Source organism: Monodelphis domestica, chromosome 2 (assembly GCF_027887165.1).
Source record: "Monodelphis domestica isolate mMonDom1 chromosome 2, mMonDom1.pri, whole genome shotgun sequence".
Taxonomy (NCBI): Eukaryota; Metazoa; Chordata; class Mammalia; order Didelphimorphia; family Didelphidae; genus Monodelphis; species Monodelphis domestica.
In genome coordinates this window covers 76,517,460-76,534,148 of record NC_077228.1, presented here as the reverse complement: position 1 = coordinate 76,534,148, position 16,689 = coordinate 76,517,460, and the positions used below count along the sequence as shown (strand labels likewise).

At 34.7% G+C, this 16,689-nt stretch overlaps 1 protein-coding gene across 2 annotated transcripts in view; it reads right to left on the bottom strand.

The window, feature by feature from the left end:
- Positions 1-8,005: 8,005 nt before the first annotated feature.
- TOR1AIP1 (torsin 1A interacting protein 1) overlaps positions 8,006-16,689 on the bottom strand; it is a 35,621-nt gene continuing 26,937 nt past the window's right edge. For both annotated transcript variants that reach the window (XM_007480890.3, XM_007480891.3), the window contains exons 8-11: positions 16,365-16,433; positions 13,793-13,840; positions 11,843-11,899; positions 8,006-10,396 (exon numbers count right to left, since the gene is read on the bottom strand). In XM_007480890.3, coding sequence (XP_007480952.2) covers positions 9,615-10,396; positions 11,843-11,899; positions 13,793-13,840; positions 16,365-16,433 — 956 coding nt within the window. In that variant the 3' untranslated portion in view covers positions 8,006-9,614. The remainder of the gene's footprint in view (positions 10,397-11,842; positions 11,900-13,792; positions 13,841-16,364; positions 16,434-16,689) is intronic.

Genomic DNA, 16,689 nt, shown 5'->3' with positions numbered 1-16,689 from the left:
CAAAAGCATAGCTTATTAATGTTTGAACACTCAAGGCATTTTGCATCATGTACTTAAACATTTTTATTGATTTATTTTGTTTTTACATTACTTGTACTTCCAAATATATCCTCCTTTCCCTCCTCAGCAAGCACTATCACATATAGCAAAGAATAAAAATCAGAAAAAAAGAGTAATTAGGACTAAGGCAAAAATTTGGATACATACATCTGTTTATATATATTTTCTTACTAGATTGTAAGATCCTTGATGTCAGAAACTATGTTTTGATATCTCATAATGATATCTGATATTTATGTAGTGCTTTAAAGTTTTCAAAGTTTTGCCAACTGTTTAAAGTCTGCAAGATGTTATGTTGCCTCATTTGCCTCTAGCCAATGGCAGAAGTCCTAAAATATTTCAAATCGATTGAAGACTTATCATATATTATGTGAAAATTCCTTACCTTTTATTTTATATTTTGTGATACGAAATCATATCATCGCTCCCTTACATTTACCATTTGGTATTACATTTTCGATTTAATTACTGTAACAGGGTAGGGTAGAACACTTTCCCTTACACACACATTATCTTACTTAAATCTCATTGTATTACTATGCTAGACCGTTTAATCCATGTTAAATTGAATTGGAACGGTATGTGCACAATTTCATCATCACATATACAGCATTGATCCATGCCAGAGTGTTTTAGGTCCAAAATGTTTGAGGGCAGCATGTATGTGGATTTCACTGCTAATAAGCAGTGACCAGAAAAAGATGCCAGTTATTGGGATGCTGTGGTGTTGGAAGAAAAGCCTTTCTGTTTATTGAGCTTCTTCCCTTGCTGTCTATCCATCTGCTAATCTCTTTGTACACGAGAGGGAAAAATAAAAGACCACAATATTAGAAATGACTGTACAAAGAAAACATCTGGAAATCAGTATTTCTATACGTGTACATCCAGAGTTAAGAATGCCGCATTTAGATTGCTTACCCTCTCAGGAAGAGGAGGAGGGGAGAGAGGAAGAGAATTTGGAACTCGAAATTAAAAAAAAACACACAAATGTAAAAAATTGTTTTTACATGTAATTGTGGGAAATTGTTTTTAAATGTTGCATTTACTCCCTAATAACACCAAAGATTTGAAAAGGGTAATTAAGTGTGCTGAAAAGGATTTGGATCATTTATCCAGAGACGTGAATATATAATTCCTTGCATTGGTTTAGGACCTGTTGCTGTCAGTGGCTGCTAAAAAAGAAACCTTTAATCCTCTCTCCTCAGGCCTTAGCAAAGAAGGAATTCATTTTTGGATTCTCCATCTAAAAATACACTTAGAGTTCACATTTAATTACATATGATACCACAAGTACTTCATTTTTATCCTGTTTTTCCAGTTTAACATTAGCCCAAGAATTTGGTACAAAGATCACTTAAACTATATGTCTGCTCATGATTTTTTTTTTTCCACAAAGCAGTATTAGTAAGTGAATATGGAAACTTTTTTCCAAGACAATGAAAAAACACCTATAGTAAATTCCTTACTAAAGAGAGATGATGAATAGACTTTTTGAAGCAGTAACAAGTAAGGGTTTTTCCTCCTAACCTCTGCCAGGACAGAATATGAGTGCCTCTTAGTTTCACGACACTTGTAGGATCCAGTCAGAATTTGGAAAGGATGCTAAGTATTGGACAATTTCTAGGTATTTTTCTCCCAGAAAATAGTATTGGAAACATTGAAGATAAAAAAACAACCTTATGTAGGAGATTCCATCATCAATAATGAATTCCTCTAATGATCTCCTTCTCACAAGGAGCAACTAAGACTGGCAAAAGGTGTGCTAAATTTAATTACAGTAGAATGTATTGGGTTTTTTTAATCAGGTTTTTTTAAATTAATGTAAATAATTTTTTTTCTATTTTGAGAGTTTGGGAAAGTGACCCTAGTGATTACATCATAGATGAAAGAACCTGAAATCCTGGATGACATTATATCCAGCTTGACTACTGACTCATTCTATCTTCTTAGGCAAGTCTTTTAATCTCCTGGTATCTCAGCTTATCCACCTATAAAATGTGAGTAATAACATTTGCTAAGAGATAATGTCAGTGAAGTGCCTAGAAATCCTTAGATGAACGGCGCCAGAAGTATTTTGTTATCTGAAGTATGACTTCACATTGCATGAGAAATGGAATATGCAGGGCTTCCCAATTTACCCAATACTTTACTTAATAAACACTCTTTCTTGTTAAGGATGGAAGATTACGTTTTTTTTTTTTCCGCATACTTCTCAACTTCACTCATGTCTATTTGCACACTTGGTAATGTTTTTGCAGAGTGGATTGCTTTGGGAAAAACTTGAAAAACAACTTTTTGCATTTTTCTTTTTGTAGAAGTCACATTCTGGAATTTAAGGTTTCTAAACAGCTTTCAAATAAGAGGAAATGGCTTTCTAGAAGAGTTATAATCAGATTTATCAATCAAAGAATTACATAATTTTTAAGGTAAAAAGAACCACAGAATATAATCCTACCAATTTTTCTAATTTAGTTATTTTTGCTGTGTTTAACTATCTGTAGGATATGCTTTGGAGTTACTCTCCTAATGCCCACTCACACTGAATTGTTGCGTCCCTCTAGTATGGATATTACAACCCATGAAGGATCTTAGAACTTGGGAAACATTTTCCTGGAACTCAAGGGATGACTTCGGTACAGAGACCCCTGGAGGGAAACCAGGTATGCCTGGTTATTGAAAGGGATACCTAGAAATGTTTTCTGAACTGAGAAACCTAAAGAAAAGAGAGTGTCAAGAAGGGAAAGAACAGTATCAAAAGTTGTACAGAAGTCAGGAAAATTGAGAAAAGGTCATTAATTTGACAATTAAGAGTTCACTAATTTTGGAGACCAGTTTCAATTGAATGTTGAGATCAGAAGTCAATCTAGGGCAAACAAGTGAAAGAATATCAATTGCAGATGGTTTTTGCAGTTTTAACCACAAAAGGGAGCAGAGATATGGGATGATACCGTAGTAGGGATGAATCAAATGAGGGAAGACCTTGGCATGTTTGTAAGCAACAGGGAAAAAGCCAATAGAGATGAAGAAAAAGGAGAGAATGTGGCCTGAGAGAGGGGACAATTTGATAGAGAAAATGCAATGAAATGAGATCACTTGTGCAGGTAGAGAGACCTTAGCAAGAGAAGGGATATCTCTTCATTTGAGACAAAGCTGAAGGAGATCCTGGCGAGGGCTCTGAGTAAGAGAGCAGACCCAGAATGGGGGCTTAACTTTATAATTTGAAGAATATGAAGATATTTAAAAGAATGAAAGCTTTGAAAAGACAAGTTAATGGATTGCACACAGTAATATTTAACCTTTAAATTGTAGTCTACTATGCAAAGTGTTACTATCTAAAAACTGGAATTTGAGGTGAGAAATTGAAAACCTTTTAGAAATAGAAAGTGGGGGGGTTGTTTTTTTTTTCTTATTAACAATGGTACAGAGTATAAGATTCAAGCAAAGTTAGAGATGAGTGAGGAGTTGAATTTTCCTGTAACTAAAGCACTTCACACCTTCTCTTGGGTTTAAAGAGATTTGACAATTACAAACTGGTTTATCCTGAGAGAGAAGAAGTATTTCACAGGGAACAAAACTTTGGCCTTTGGAACACACCAATTTATGACACACGGCATCTTTTTGGAAATCTCATCATTGTGTGCTATTTCTGCCACCTAGATTTTCTTACAAATCCAGCTCTTCCAGATTATCAAATTCAAACACTATGAATCATCAATGAAATCACAAAGCCACAGGGTGTGAAGGGTCATGAAGTTGCCAGAGGGGCCTTTCAAGTGAGCTAGTTAGTTACCCACAGACCAAATACTTCCTGACTCATGGATTTCCCAGACTGGATAGCCCCACCTGGTTCCCAACTCAGGAAACAACACTCACTTCTCTTAAATTTCCAGCCTTTTTTTTGCTGCCAGTGGATTTATAGGCACCCAAATAATTATTGAACTGTTATTCCTGCTCTTGGCTTTTTTCCACTGATTGTTACATTTCTGACACAGAAGTCAGCTAAATGTTTACCAGGAAGTTAATTCTATTTTGATGTTTTTGCTCTTTGAGAAGTTGAAACTATTGTGTTAATAGTGATGGTGATGATACATATTTTCCTTAGGTTTGCAGATGACACCAAGATTTTTCTAAAGGCCTTTGCAAATGTGTCCTTTTATTTTTAGTGGAGAAAGCTTAGAGACAAGGAAAATGGAAATCCTAATTCTAGTTGAGTTGTGATAAGTTATACTTCTTAAACTTCTGGTCTTTGGTTGTTGAGTTTGAATATTTTGGTTCTAATTATTGTTCTATTACCTATTTGAAATACCATTATATACACACACACACACACACACATACATATATATACATACAATGCCATGAGCAGATTTTATCAAGCATTTATCCTGTTCAAGTCCTGCCCCTGCCATTAGCTGCTGTGTGACCCCAAGCAAGTCACTTAATCTTGTCTTTGAAAAAAGCAGGGGCAGCTAGGTATCTCAGTGGACTTGGAGACTGTAGATCCTGGGTTCAAATCTACCCTTAGTCACTTCCTTGCTGTGTCACATTGGGCAAGTCACTTCACCCCAATTGCTCAACTCTTGCCACTCTTCTGTATCAATTCTAAGACAGAAGGTTAAGAATAAAAAAAAAGAAAAAGGAAGTCTAAAACAACATCTAAGAATGTAAGTTGCTGATGAGTTTACTGATCTGTATCATCCATGAAGGGAATTTCCAGTGTTCCTAATTGCTAATGAAAACACAGGTCTCTATAAAATGTGTGTTTGTAGATACTTACATAAAAGGCCCTGTTGAGAGGCAACATGATTAGTGAATAGTAGGTTTAACACTGGATTAAGGGATACAACACTCGAAATTCAAGTCCTGTTTTAGGATTGTGTGATTCTAAGTCATCTAACCTTTCAAGTGGCTTTCTCTTCTGTAAAATGGGAATAATAGCATCTACTTTATCTCATAGGACTGTGAGGATTAAATATTAAAGAACTTTGTAAACCTGAAGTGCCACATAAATGCTAGTGATTACTGACTGTCCAGATATTCTCTTTGAAAACTGGGAATTTCACTTTATTTCTCTGTATTCCTAGTGCCTACCACATGGTAGATTCTCAATACACTGTCCTTTTCACATTATATCTTACATTAAAATGTATCTTTGCTCACTGCTTTGACTTTAAGCTTTTAAAAATATGCATTTCTCGAGCTCAGAACTTTGCACATAGCAGGGACATAATATTTAACAATTTTATTTTCTAGAGCCTTCCTTGTTAGCAAACATAATTATTGGAATTTTTCTGCAATAGTATGAACTGAGATTGATTTTTAAATACATATACCAGACCGCTATCTAGATAAATGCTTATCAGATCAAACTTCAGATTTGCCACCAATGGAGAGATCTAAAAGAATGCAAGATATTTTCTACCCTTTGATCCAGCCATAGCACTGCTGGGTCTGTACCCCAAAGAGATAATGGACACAAAGACTTGTACAAAAATATTCATAGCTGCGCTCTTTGTGGTGGCCCAAAACTGGAAAACGAGGGGATGCCCATCAATTGGGGAATGGCTGAACAAACTGTGGTATATGTTGGTGATGGAATACTATTGTGCTCAAAGGAATAATAAAGTGGAGGAATTCCATGGAGACTGGAACAACCTCCAGGAAGTGATGCAGAGCGAGAGGAGCAGAACCAGGAGAACATTGTACACAGAGACTAATACACTGTGGTATAATCGAACGTAATGGACGTCTCCCTTAATGGCGGTGTAATGTCCCTGAACAATTTGCAGGGATCCAGGAGAAAAAAACACTATTCATAAGCAAAGGATAAACTATGGGAGTGGAAACACCGAGGAAAAGCAACTGCCTGAATACAGCGGTTGAGGGGACATGACAGAGGAGAGACTCTAAATGAACACTCTAATGCAAATACTATCAACAAAGCAATGGGTTCAAATCAAGAAAACATCTAACGCCCAGTGGACTTACGCGTCGGCTATGGGGGGTTGGGGGGGGGAGGAAAAGAAAATGATCTATGTCTTTAACGAATAATGCTTGGAAATGATCAAATAAAATATATTTAAAAAAAAAAGAATGCAAGATATTTTGTAAGAACATTTTGTAACATTTTATAAGATATCTAAAAGATTGCAGGCTTTGAAAAGCCAAGTTAAATGTCTTGAGTATAGAGCAGGTATATTTCCTCCCTAAAGTCACCAATATGAATAACTCAAAATCTCTGCATTCCTAGCAAAGAGCATTGCACATAGTATTATTTAATGTTTTGCTAAATTGAAAATCTTCATTAAGATGCAAGTTTTGGTATGTTCACTATTAAAAATCAAGTCTGTTTTACTGCCATATCTCCTTTTAAGCACACATACTAGAACACATCACTGATAAATTCTAATTTACTTTGCCTTTATTTAAATTCCAGTCTTGGAACTATGATCATCCTCATAATAATCATAACCAACACTATGAAGCCCATTTTTTTTTTTAAAAACCCTTACCTTCCGTCTTGGAGTCAATACTGTGTATTGGCTCCAAGGCAGAAGAGTGGTAAGGGCTAGGCAATGGGGGTCAAGTGACTTGCCCAGGGTCACACAGCTAGGAAGTGGCTGAGGCCAGATTTGAACCTAGGACCTCCCGTCTATGAAGCCCATTTTTGAGAAAGTAAGAATCCTAGGCTGTAGCTCTCACTTCTACTGATGGACTATACAAGTTTTTTTACTTGTCCCAGCTATACTTTTTTTTCTGATTAAAGGGACCAAAACTTACCTCTCCTTTGTTTGAAGATTAGAGGTCTTTTAAACTCACAAAGAGATATCAAATTCAGAAATTATGTAAACAAAGGAAGAATTGGTAGTATCTGACAATTCTTAAGTTGTAAATCAATTGTCTTGTTTTCCTCGATGAAAATTATTCAACTTATTTTCTGGATTTAGAACTTTAGAACTGATTGTTTAAGGGGATGTTCTTTAGCTTCTTTTTCCTGAAGAGGACTATGAGAGGATAATCATTGCTCTAAAGAATCAGCTAAACTAGTGTTTTAATCTTTATCTTCAACTTCATATGAACAAGATTCTTTTAAATTTCTTTGCCTATTTAAAATTTAGTCCTATATTCACCATCAAACATGAAGACTTCTACATGGACTTGGGTCTAGTTGACTAAGACAAGTTGAAAACATCTTGGATATTAATAGGAAACTCATATCTACCTTTATTATGTCAATATGCCTTCTAAAATCTTTGCCTACAGATATCTTCCTTTTAGGATCTAGCTCTGGTGCCAACACTTTCCATGAAGCCTCCCCAGCTCCATCCAGTTCAAAGGGATCACACTATATTTCCAAATCTCTCGTCCTCATACATAGGTAGGCAACTTAATATTTGTTGAATTGAATGATTTCTGAAGGACACCCAACTTCTTTAGCTTTAGTGTCTCTCAGCAAGTCACTAAAATAAATTACTCCAAATATGAACACATTCATTCAAGAACTATTTAATTCAATTCAACATATATTTATACTTATACCTACTATGTGCAAGGCAACTGCTGGGTGCTAGGAATACAAAGACAAAAACGAAACAGTCCTGTTATCAAGGAACTCACATTCTACTACGGAAATAATACAGATACACAGATTAGTAAATACATAATTATACAAAGCAATTTCAAGAGGGAGAGATGTCTAATGAATTTGGATATTAAGAAAAATTTTCCTATAGAAGGTGGCACCTGAGCTATGTTTTGAAGGAAACTAGAAACTTCAAGAAACTATTATGAGGAGAGAGTGCCTTTCAGACATAGAGAACTATGTACATATGGAAGGAGGCAGGAGATGGAATATGAAGGGACAGTGAAACATTAGTAGGGCCAGGAGGTCTACAATAAGAAATGTATTAAATGCTTATCATTAAATTCACACAATACTCTTTAATAAAAACCAAAGAAAGTAAATTTATTTGTACTAAAATAGTATTGAAAGTCATTTACAAATCAGCTGCTACAATTAATGTTTCCAAAAGGTACAATAAGTAGCATATTAATCACTTAAAATTACTTGGTCAGCAAAATTATTTAATAAAAACATTTACTTCCCCACCTAATAATTTTTGTACATATAAAACAATACTTCTTTAAGTTTCCTGTTGGTTTGGGAATTTTTTTGGTAAAATGATTCAAATAACATAACTTTAGATTGCTAGAAAAACATTTTAATAGGGATGTGATTTATGAATGTAGGTGGCCTCACCAAAAAAGAATCAAACCACCTATCTATTTACTCTCAAATGTAGGTCACTCAAAGGCAATTATGAAACTAATGTCTAGCTCTAATTTTGAAAAAAAAATTAAATATAAGAATAAGAAATAAAAATTTACCAAGTTTCAAGAACAAAAAAAAAAACTAGGTCACTCCATAATTATAAGAATCTAAGAAAAACTATAGCAACTTAAGAAGACAAGAATACTACAAATTAGAGACTGAAAAGTTACAACAAATATATAACTACATTAATATACATTTTAAAATTCTTCATCTGTGGTACTTTATTTTCTTTTTGGCATGAGGCACTCAAAATAAACATATGCATAGTACATCTTCATATTCTTCACGAATTTCAATAAATGACTTAGAATAAAACATATATACAGAAGTGGTTAATTTTTACTGATCCTAAATTTTAGATTCTGATTAGAATCAAAAGCTTTAAAATATATGTTCAGAAGAAACTACCCAGAATTTACCCACCCCTTTTCAAGAGTTGGATTGAGTTTAGGTCTCATGATATAAATTGCCTTCCCAAATCTTAGTGCAGGATTAGAAATTCCTTATGGGGAAAAAACTATTGAGATGGCTATATGACTGAATTATTAACTGTGATAAGGATGCTATAAAAATTCTAAGTCATCCAAGTCTCAGTTAGCTAATTATTAAATTTAATTTTGTACAAGATTTTCTTCCCCATTCTCCAATCTTTGAAAACATTCAGTGCTTCTGTTATTCTAAGAAATAGTTAATAGGATAAATTCAAACCTAAAATGTGTTAAAGGAAAGGGAAGAGGAAAGCCCATAGATATGAGTGAAGACTTGCTACCCATTAGAGGTCAATCAATAAACATGTGGGGAGGAGAGTGGAGTAAGTCTTAGAAGAAATACATTAACTAAAAAATTGGAAAAGTTGATGCTAAAGGAATCTATCAATTCATTAATGAGACCAAATCTATAACGATTCTGCCTCAGGTTCTTCAAAGAGAACTCTTTGAGGAATCTGCAAACAAATTGCAACAAAAAAGTTACCCCCTTCATTGTTCTGGATGTAAAAAAGAAAAGATCCTTCTTCAAGATCACAGACAAAATATTAAGATGACTAAGAAATGAGAAGCATTTGCACTACTTTGCATTCACTAAGTCCTATGTTTACAACAGAACTTTAATTTCCTTTAAAAAGAAAATAGTTCTTGCAAAAAGAGCTCTGATTCTTATTACTGGTTAGAGGGCTTGAGCAGTTCTTGTGATGTGAAGCATCTTTCCTTTTCTCCTATAGTTATAAGCACACCCCACTTTTCAGGGAATTTTCAGGCTGGACAGGTAATACTAGGTGGGAGATACGACTCCACAGTCCACTTAATTTGTCTGAATCCATGTGATTATAGGAGTTTGGGGTATCCGAACTGGTAAACTTGGCCTTCAGGAAATCCCTCACTTTCTCTTCAACCTCCTTTAGGCCTAAATCAGTCCCCAGGGTCTTTTCTTCCAGGAGGACTGTAAGAATCAGGGCCACATCTTTGAAGGCAGCATTTTCATGATCACAGTACTTGTAGAAGATGAGAGTGGAACCTGCTGGAAGTGATTCAAAACGATGAACCACAGCTGCATTCTGGCCATTCTTGAACCCACTGCTCAGTTTCTGGTCGACCTCCAGCTTGACATAGTCACTATCTTGGGTGGATGTGCCAGTCCCATTAATCCGGATTGCACGAACACTATAGAAGGAGGAGTAGGCATCTGCAATCTGTTCACTCAGACACCTGAGTGTTTCTTCAGCATCCTGGGCAGCAGTCAGCAATAAGATGGCGGGCTGAGGCCGTGGGTGGGAGCTATTCAGATGTTTCTCCAGGAACGTCTGGCTCCTTTTCCATAACTTTTCATCCTGACTTTGGTACTTTTTCATAAGTTTTTTCATCTGATTCTGGAATTCCTTCACAGCAGTGGTTTTTACGTTTGTGGCGAAAGGCCAGTTCATGTACAAAAAACCAGGGACAACACCACTTATCAACATTAGAAGCAGCCAAAACTTGACAGAAGACTTCTTTTTGGATTGATCTCCTTAGGAATAACAGAAGTGACAAACATGAAAATCATTTTCCTAGCACATCAAAGAATGACTTGTTGAAATTTTACATTAAATTTTGTAACATCATTCTGTTTTTAGAAATACTTAGAAAATAAGGGGAAGATAGGAAGAAAAAAAGGATTGATGAAACATAATGTAGTTTCTCCAAATATAGACAACAAAATTATTACATTTTTTTAAAAGAGCAAGAGCAACATATTAAAATATAGTTACACAGATGCAAAAATATTCAAGACTGTATACATATGTAGACACTGTCATGGGTAATGGGAAATTATTTATAAGGTTCATTCTAGCTCTAAAATTGCAGAAATGGTTTAAAAAAGTACCGTTAAAGTAATAGAGAAAAATGCTGTAAGAAGTTCAGAAACAGCAGCACAAAGCATACCTAAATGTAATTTATTTCTGCTGTAATCACAGGGCAATATGAAATGGGGAAAAGAACAATATTAGACCAAATTTATGAAATGATTCTTATTAACAGGAATTTTAGATTAAATGTTATTTAATATTATAATTGTAATGAGAACAAAAAAGGATAATTCAAATTAATCTCCCATGTACCACTAATAAAGCTATGATTTTGCTTTTATATTTAATATTCTATAATGTTTCCCCAGTTGCTGGTGCTTTTCCCTCTCCTCAAATTATTTTGCATCTTTTGTATATACCTATTATGCCCATATGGGCCCCTAGTATATGTACTAGGTTAGTGCTCCTCAAAGGGAATGACTGTTTTCATGTTGGTCGTTTAACATACGCTGGGTCTTAGTACTATCTACACAGTGCTCCACACATTAGAAGATATATATAATATATACTTGGTTTTGGAACCACAAGCTGATTCTATTTTTTTTCTGTGATATAAGCATCTTAACAGTAGTAAAACTGAGTTTGGAATTTTCTCATCTTTGATTACAAACTAATGAGGAAGGTGCTGCTTTTATGTGTTCTGCAACTTTATACAATATTGTAAGATGCTACATTCTGAAAGGTCCAGCATAAATGGTCATTAGTGTTAAAAGTATCACAAAACCTATTCCAGTAATTTTCTACATCCTTTTGATTGTGAGGACCAATTAGAGTTAAAGGAAGAGTCCAACGTTTAGCTTTTCTTATATTAAATATTTAACAGACCTTAAAATCAATGGTGGTTTTTTTTCCCCTGAAGAGCTTAAGCCATGTTTCTTCAAAAGCAGTAAAGTTAACTGTCCTACTACCAAAAATGAAATAGAAAACCTAATTGTGGAATAACCAGAAAGCTGTTTTGGTCAGGTAGAAAGTTAAAGGTTGGAGGTAAGTGATCTTTAAGGTTCATTTCAATGCTGAGATTTTAAACTTCTGTGAATAACTTTTATCATCAATATAGTTTCATTGAAGAATAAGGTCAAGTATAGAAATTAAGGGAAAGTACTTACTTAGGTTGACAGATAATAACGATCTGTTTCTAAGCTCTGACTTATGGCAGTTATCATCTGTTGAAAGGATCGAGAAAGACAATAGTCTTGTCAATTTAGATTTTAAAATTTTGGTATTTTCATCTAATCAAGATAAGAAAAAGAAACTTTAACAAGAAACTAAGAATGTATGGTTATAGCTTTTAATTCTGGAGCTTGTTTCTATTCATTTTTCCTTCTTCCTTTTCATCTAAAACTGCTTCCCATTCATGTATGCCTTTGATTATCAGTGCCTCCCACCTCCTTTCTCTTTTGACCCCATTCTCTATTAGAGCTAATTTCACTAACTGACAAACATTTAAAAAGAATGGTTATCTACTGCCTCTATTTCTTTGCCACCCAATTCATTCTCAGTATCTTACAACATGGATTCTAGTCTTGCTCCCTATGCCTATTTCAAATTATTTTCTCAAAAGTTACCAGACCCTTTAAACTCAAGGGTTTCACCTTCCTCAATCCTAAATCCCCTCTGACAGCTCAGCAGCATATCTCATTATGATGACCACCTTCACCTTCATATAAACAGAACAAACATTTAAGCCAGAGATTCTTAGGGGGCTCATGAATTTCTTTTAAAAACATTTTGGTTAATAATCTCAATATAACTGGCTTCCTTTGTAATCTAATATATTTTATGCACTTAAAAGCATGATTCTGAGAAGAGATCCACAAATGCTCACCAGACTACCCAAGGGATCTAAAGCATAAAGAATGGTTTAAGTCTTTACCAAAATAAGCTATGCTGGGGAACGTTGCTGCCTCTTTGGTAATTAATATGGTGCTCTGTATATTTACCAGGCATTTAATAAATATTTCCTGAACTGAATTTGAACTCTATTCAAAACTGAGCTCATCATCATTCTTCCAAATCTTGTTCATCCTTTTACCTTCCTTATTTCCATTAATAAGCCTTACCATGCTCCAACTTTCCACTGCTAAAAACTCTAGGGCTATTGGCACAACATCCTCTATAGAAAGTCCCAGGGTAAAGGAACCAAGCAAACATCCCCAATCAACTACAGACTACAAAAATAAGCCCCAGAGAAAGAAGGCTGCACGACTAGGTACTCCAAGTATGGGATGAGGATGATATGTGGGCAGAGTTAGCTGCATCCTAGTGGAAAGAGTTCTGGATCTGAAGTCAGGAGACCTTTTCAAGTATGAAGCCTAGCTCTTTTGCTTATTACCTCTATGACCCCTTGGCTAAATCACTTCAATTCCTTTGGGCTTCAGTTTCCTCATCTGCTAAATGAGGGGGTAGAACTAGATGGCTGTTGTTCCTAAAGATGAGGACAGGTATTGGGTTTGAGAAGTGAAACAAGGCCAGATAATGAATGATTGGGTTCAAATCTCCTTTTGTGAATAGAAGGCAAGTGATTTTCCACCTCTGGACCTCAGTTTTCTCAACTGTAAAATGAAGAGGGTTGTGGACCAGATGTACTTTTAAAGTTCCTTCCAGCTCTAAATCTCAGACTTTATGATCTAACTTCTTTTCTCCATTACCATACATCCAAACTAGAAAAAATAAGCTATTTATCTTCTTATTTCTCTCTTAATTTAACATTTTGTATAATTTAGCTTTGTATGTTTTTCAAGGCCTAGAATAATGCTTTATACACATTTATACACAGCAGATACTTAACACATGTTTGCCAAATGGAAGATTAAACTGCTCATTAAATTATAAATCCTTATAAAACCAGATCCTCACATTATCTGTACAAAGTGGCTAAAAATAAAATTTGAAGATCCAATACTGAATGTTGTGATAAGGTCTTTAAAAGTCAATTAAAGTATCACTATCCTATCTTATTCAATTATTTAAAAGGAGTAGAGAATGTTCTGGGACAAGTCAAGGGAAAAAAGAAAACAGGTCAAGCACGTGATAAAATTTAATATGTATCATCATACCATCTGAAAAATGATCATGAATCAAGTTCTTCTTGCTTAATGTAGATGCTGCAAGGAAAAAGAAAATTGAACATAGGCTACTTAAAGATTTTTTCAAATAAACCTTGATGCCTAGTGTCTCCTCACATAATTCTTGAACACTTTCAATCTTTTGCTTTAAAATATTGGATTTTTTCCCCCAAATAAAAGGATAGTAGTTTAAGCCCAGTGGTTTTCCAAATCTTCCTCAATCCCATACAATATGCAGGTTAAGACCCTCTGGAATAGGCAGTTAAATTTTTTACCTCAAGACCAAAAAAACAAAGACAAAAATACTCCAACTAAAAAAATTCTCCCAAAGTCTCAAAGCAATTATGAACTTGAGAGTTATCAAAGTAAGTCTACAAAATAAGGGATCACTCATCATCTATAATAGCTCTATCCTGGTATAGCATAGCTTAAACTATAATTTAAATTTAGATGCTGTTGGGACTCTTAATTTTTTAAAAGTTCCTCATCATGATGAGGTGTCCATAATAGGGATTATCTAACACACCTAGGATTTACCTAACTAAAAAACCAGAACTGACATATGTATTTATAGTTACCACTCCCAAACTATCAATATACAAAATACCATTGGCAAGGCAGGACAAGCTCTAAAATCAGTAAATGAAACACTGTCCATTCTTAATAACATAATTAAAATATTGAAAGTAGCACAAATTTCCAAAATGAAACTTTTATGAGGTGGGGCTCAAACTCTTCCTACATAGAGGATAGAGTGATAATTACTCACTACTTACACAGTATGTATCATGTATGCTATTCCACAGTAATTTCATTTTCTATAATGTTGAACTGCAACAAGCCTGGTATAGTATTAAAATAGATTTTTTTTTAACGAGGGAAAGGAGATAACTTTAGGCTCACTATATTATTATGGTGAGCACAATGTCTTTTAGGCAACTGATACTAGGCTAACACTGTTCTTAGAAAATAGTTGCTATAGAAATGAGAGCTATGAGTAGCAGAGAGGAAAAGGGAATGAGAATGGCTTGAGCCAAAAGGGAAGGTTAAAGTCTCACTGAGTCTGTTTCCAAGTCTAATTAGCAGCATCAAATAATAGGAGTGTAAAATAAGGAGAAAGCTAGAGAGACCACACTTGTACTGAATAGAAGAGAAAGGACAATGTATGTATATTCAAGGAGTTAACAGACTGTAATATTAATAAGCACATAAATATGCAAATACAAGTGGGCAGGAGAATTTAATAGCAATTAGCATGATTTAACAATGATAGTGATTCTTATGTTACATACTCAAGTCCAATTATAATAAAATACAGGTAAGAATTATGATAAGAGTTTATGAGAAGGGCCAACTTTGTTCCAAAGTCCAACTCCTACTTTGTGGGAAAACATGGGAAGAAACTGTGCCTTCTCTGCATGTTCTACGTTCCTTTCACTCATCTAGCTTCAGGAGACTCTCCTTGTCACAGATCTCTATGAAATCCAAGGAGGGTGGTGGTGAAGCACAGCAGTTGGGTGGCTCAGTGGATAGAGTGCTAGGCCAAGAGAAGGGAGATCAAGGGTTCAAATCTGGCCTCAGAAACTTCTAGCTGTGTGTCCCTGGGCAAATCACTTAATTTCACTTAACTAACCCTTACCACTCTCATGCCTTGGAATTGATACTTAGCATTGATTCTAAGACAGAAGGTAAGGGTTAAAAAAAAAAAGAAATCCAAGGGATCCCACTTGGCCTAGATGAATGAAGAGCAGACAGTTTGAATGTCACTTCAAATTTAAGTACTATGTATTTTCTTATAATGTTAAGATACTACTTTTAACACATTTCTGCTGAAAGTATTATGCACATTGAGTTTTTAATATCACTCTGGTCCCATGATGTCAAATTAAAGCACTTCTTAAGTTCTTTAAAAATAGATCAAATAACTTATCATGCACATATAACTACAAACAAAATCCAAAGGCTATTATATAGTCATTATTTCATCTAACTGTGGTAAATGAAGCTTCCCCAAATAATGACATTATGTCCTAGAAAATAAACTAGAATGTCTTTTTGGAGAGGTAACTTACAGAAAAAGGTATCCTTAGTAAAGAAATGGCAGTACAATAGGGGAACAATGTCCCATTGGAACTGTTACTGTCAGTTTAAAAAGAGTCAAGGCACCTTATATGCCTTAAAGTCTTTATATAAAGCAAGTCAGATCCCAACTTTGGAGGTTGGAGCAAGCAAATTCTTATATCATCACTAATCTACTAACAACTAAACACTGGCATACAGAACTAAATATTCTTTTAAAAAATTTTTTTAATATATATTAAATTTAACAAGGTACAAACAGAATTGCTGTTTGTAACCTTCTACCCTTTTTGTTTTCTTCTTTGTATTTAAAAAAAAGTAACTATTCCCCTTGTAAGAACTAGTCAAAATAATATTTTTAAAAGCTTTTTTATCCTCAACTTAGCCAAAAAATAACATTTCCATGTACAAAGTAGAACTTTAAGAAGATTTATCTCTTAAGTAGTCTTGAGAATATGTAACAAGCAGAGATTTGACCACTTACTTGGTAATTTTGTCCGTAGTCTTGCATTCTGTCCAGACCATTCTGGAAGTTTTGCTGGAACCTGGGAAGCTGGAAATTACAACATCAACATTTCAATGCACAGATTTTAGAAACAATTACATACACATTAAGCATTAAGAGGTTAATAAGTCTAAGAAGGCCAAAAACATGACTACAGTAGTAGCCAGAAAACTAGCAGCATTAAGCTCAAAAATAAAGGGAAAAGACATGATAATAGGATGGGCCAGGGTCACTGATATATCAGGCAGGATACCAAGATAAGGTTTGACATGATCCTTATAACCCAAGAGTTTACTTTACCCTT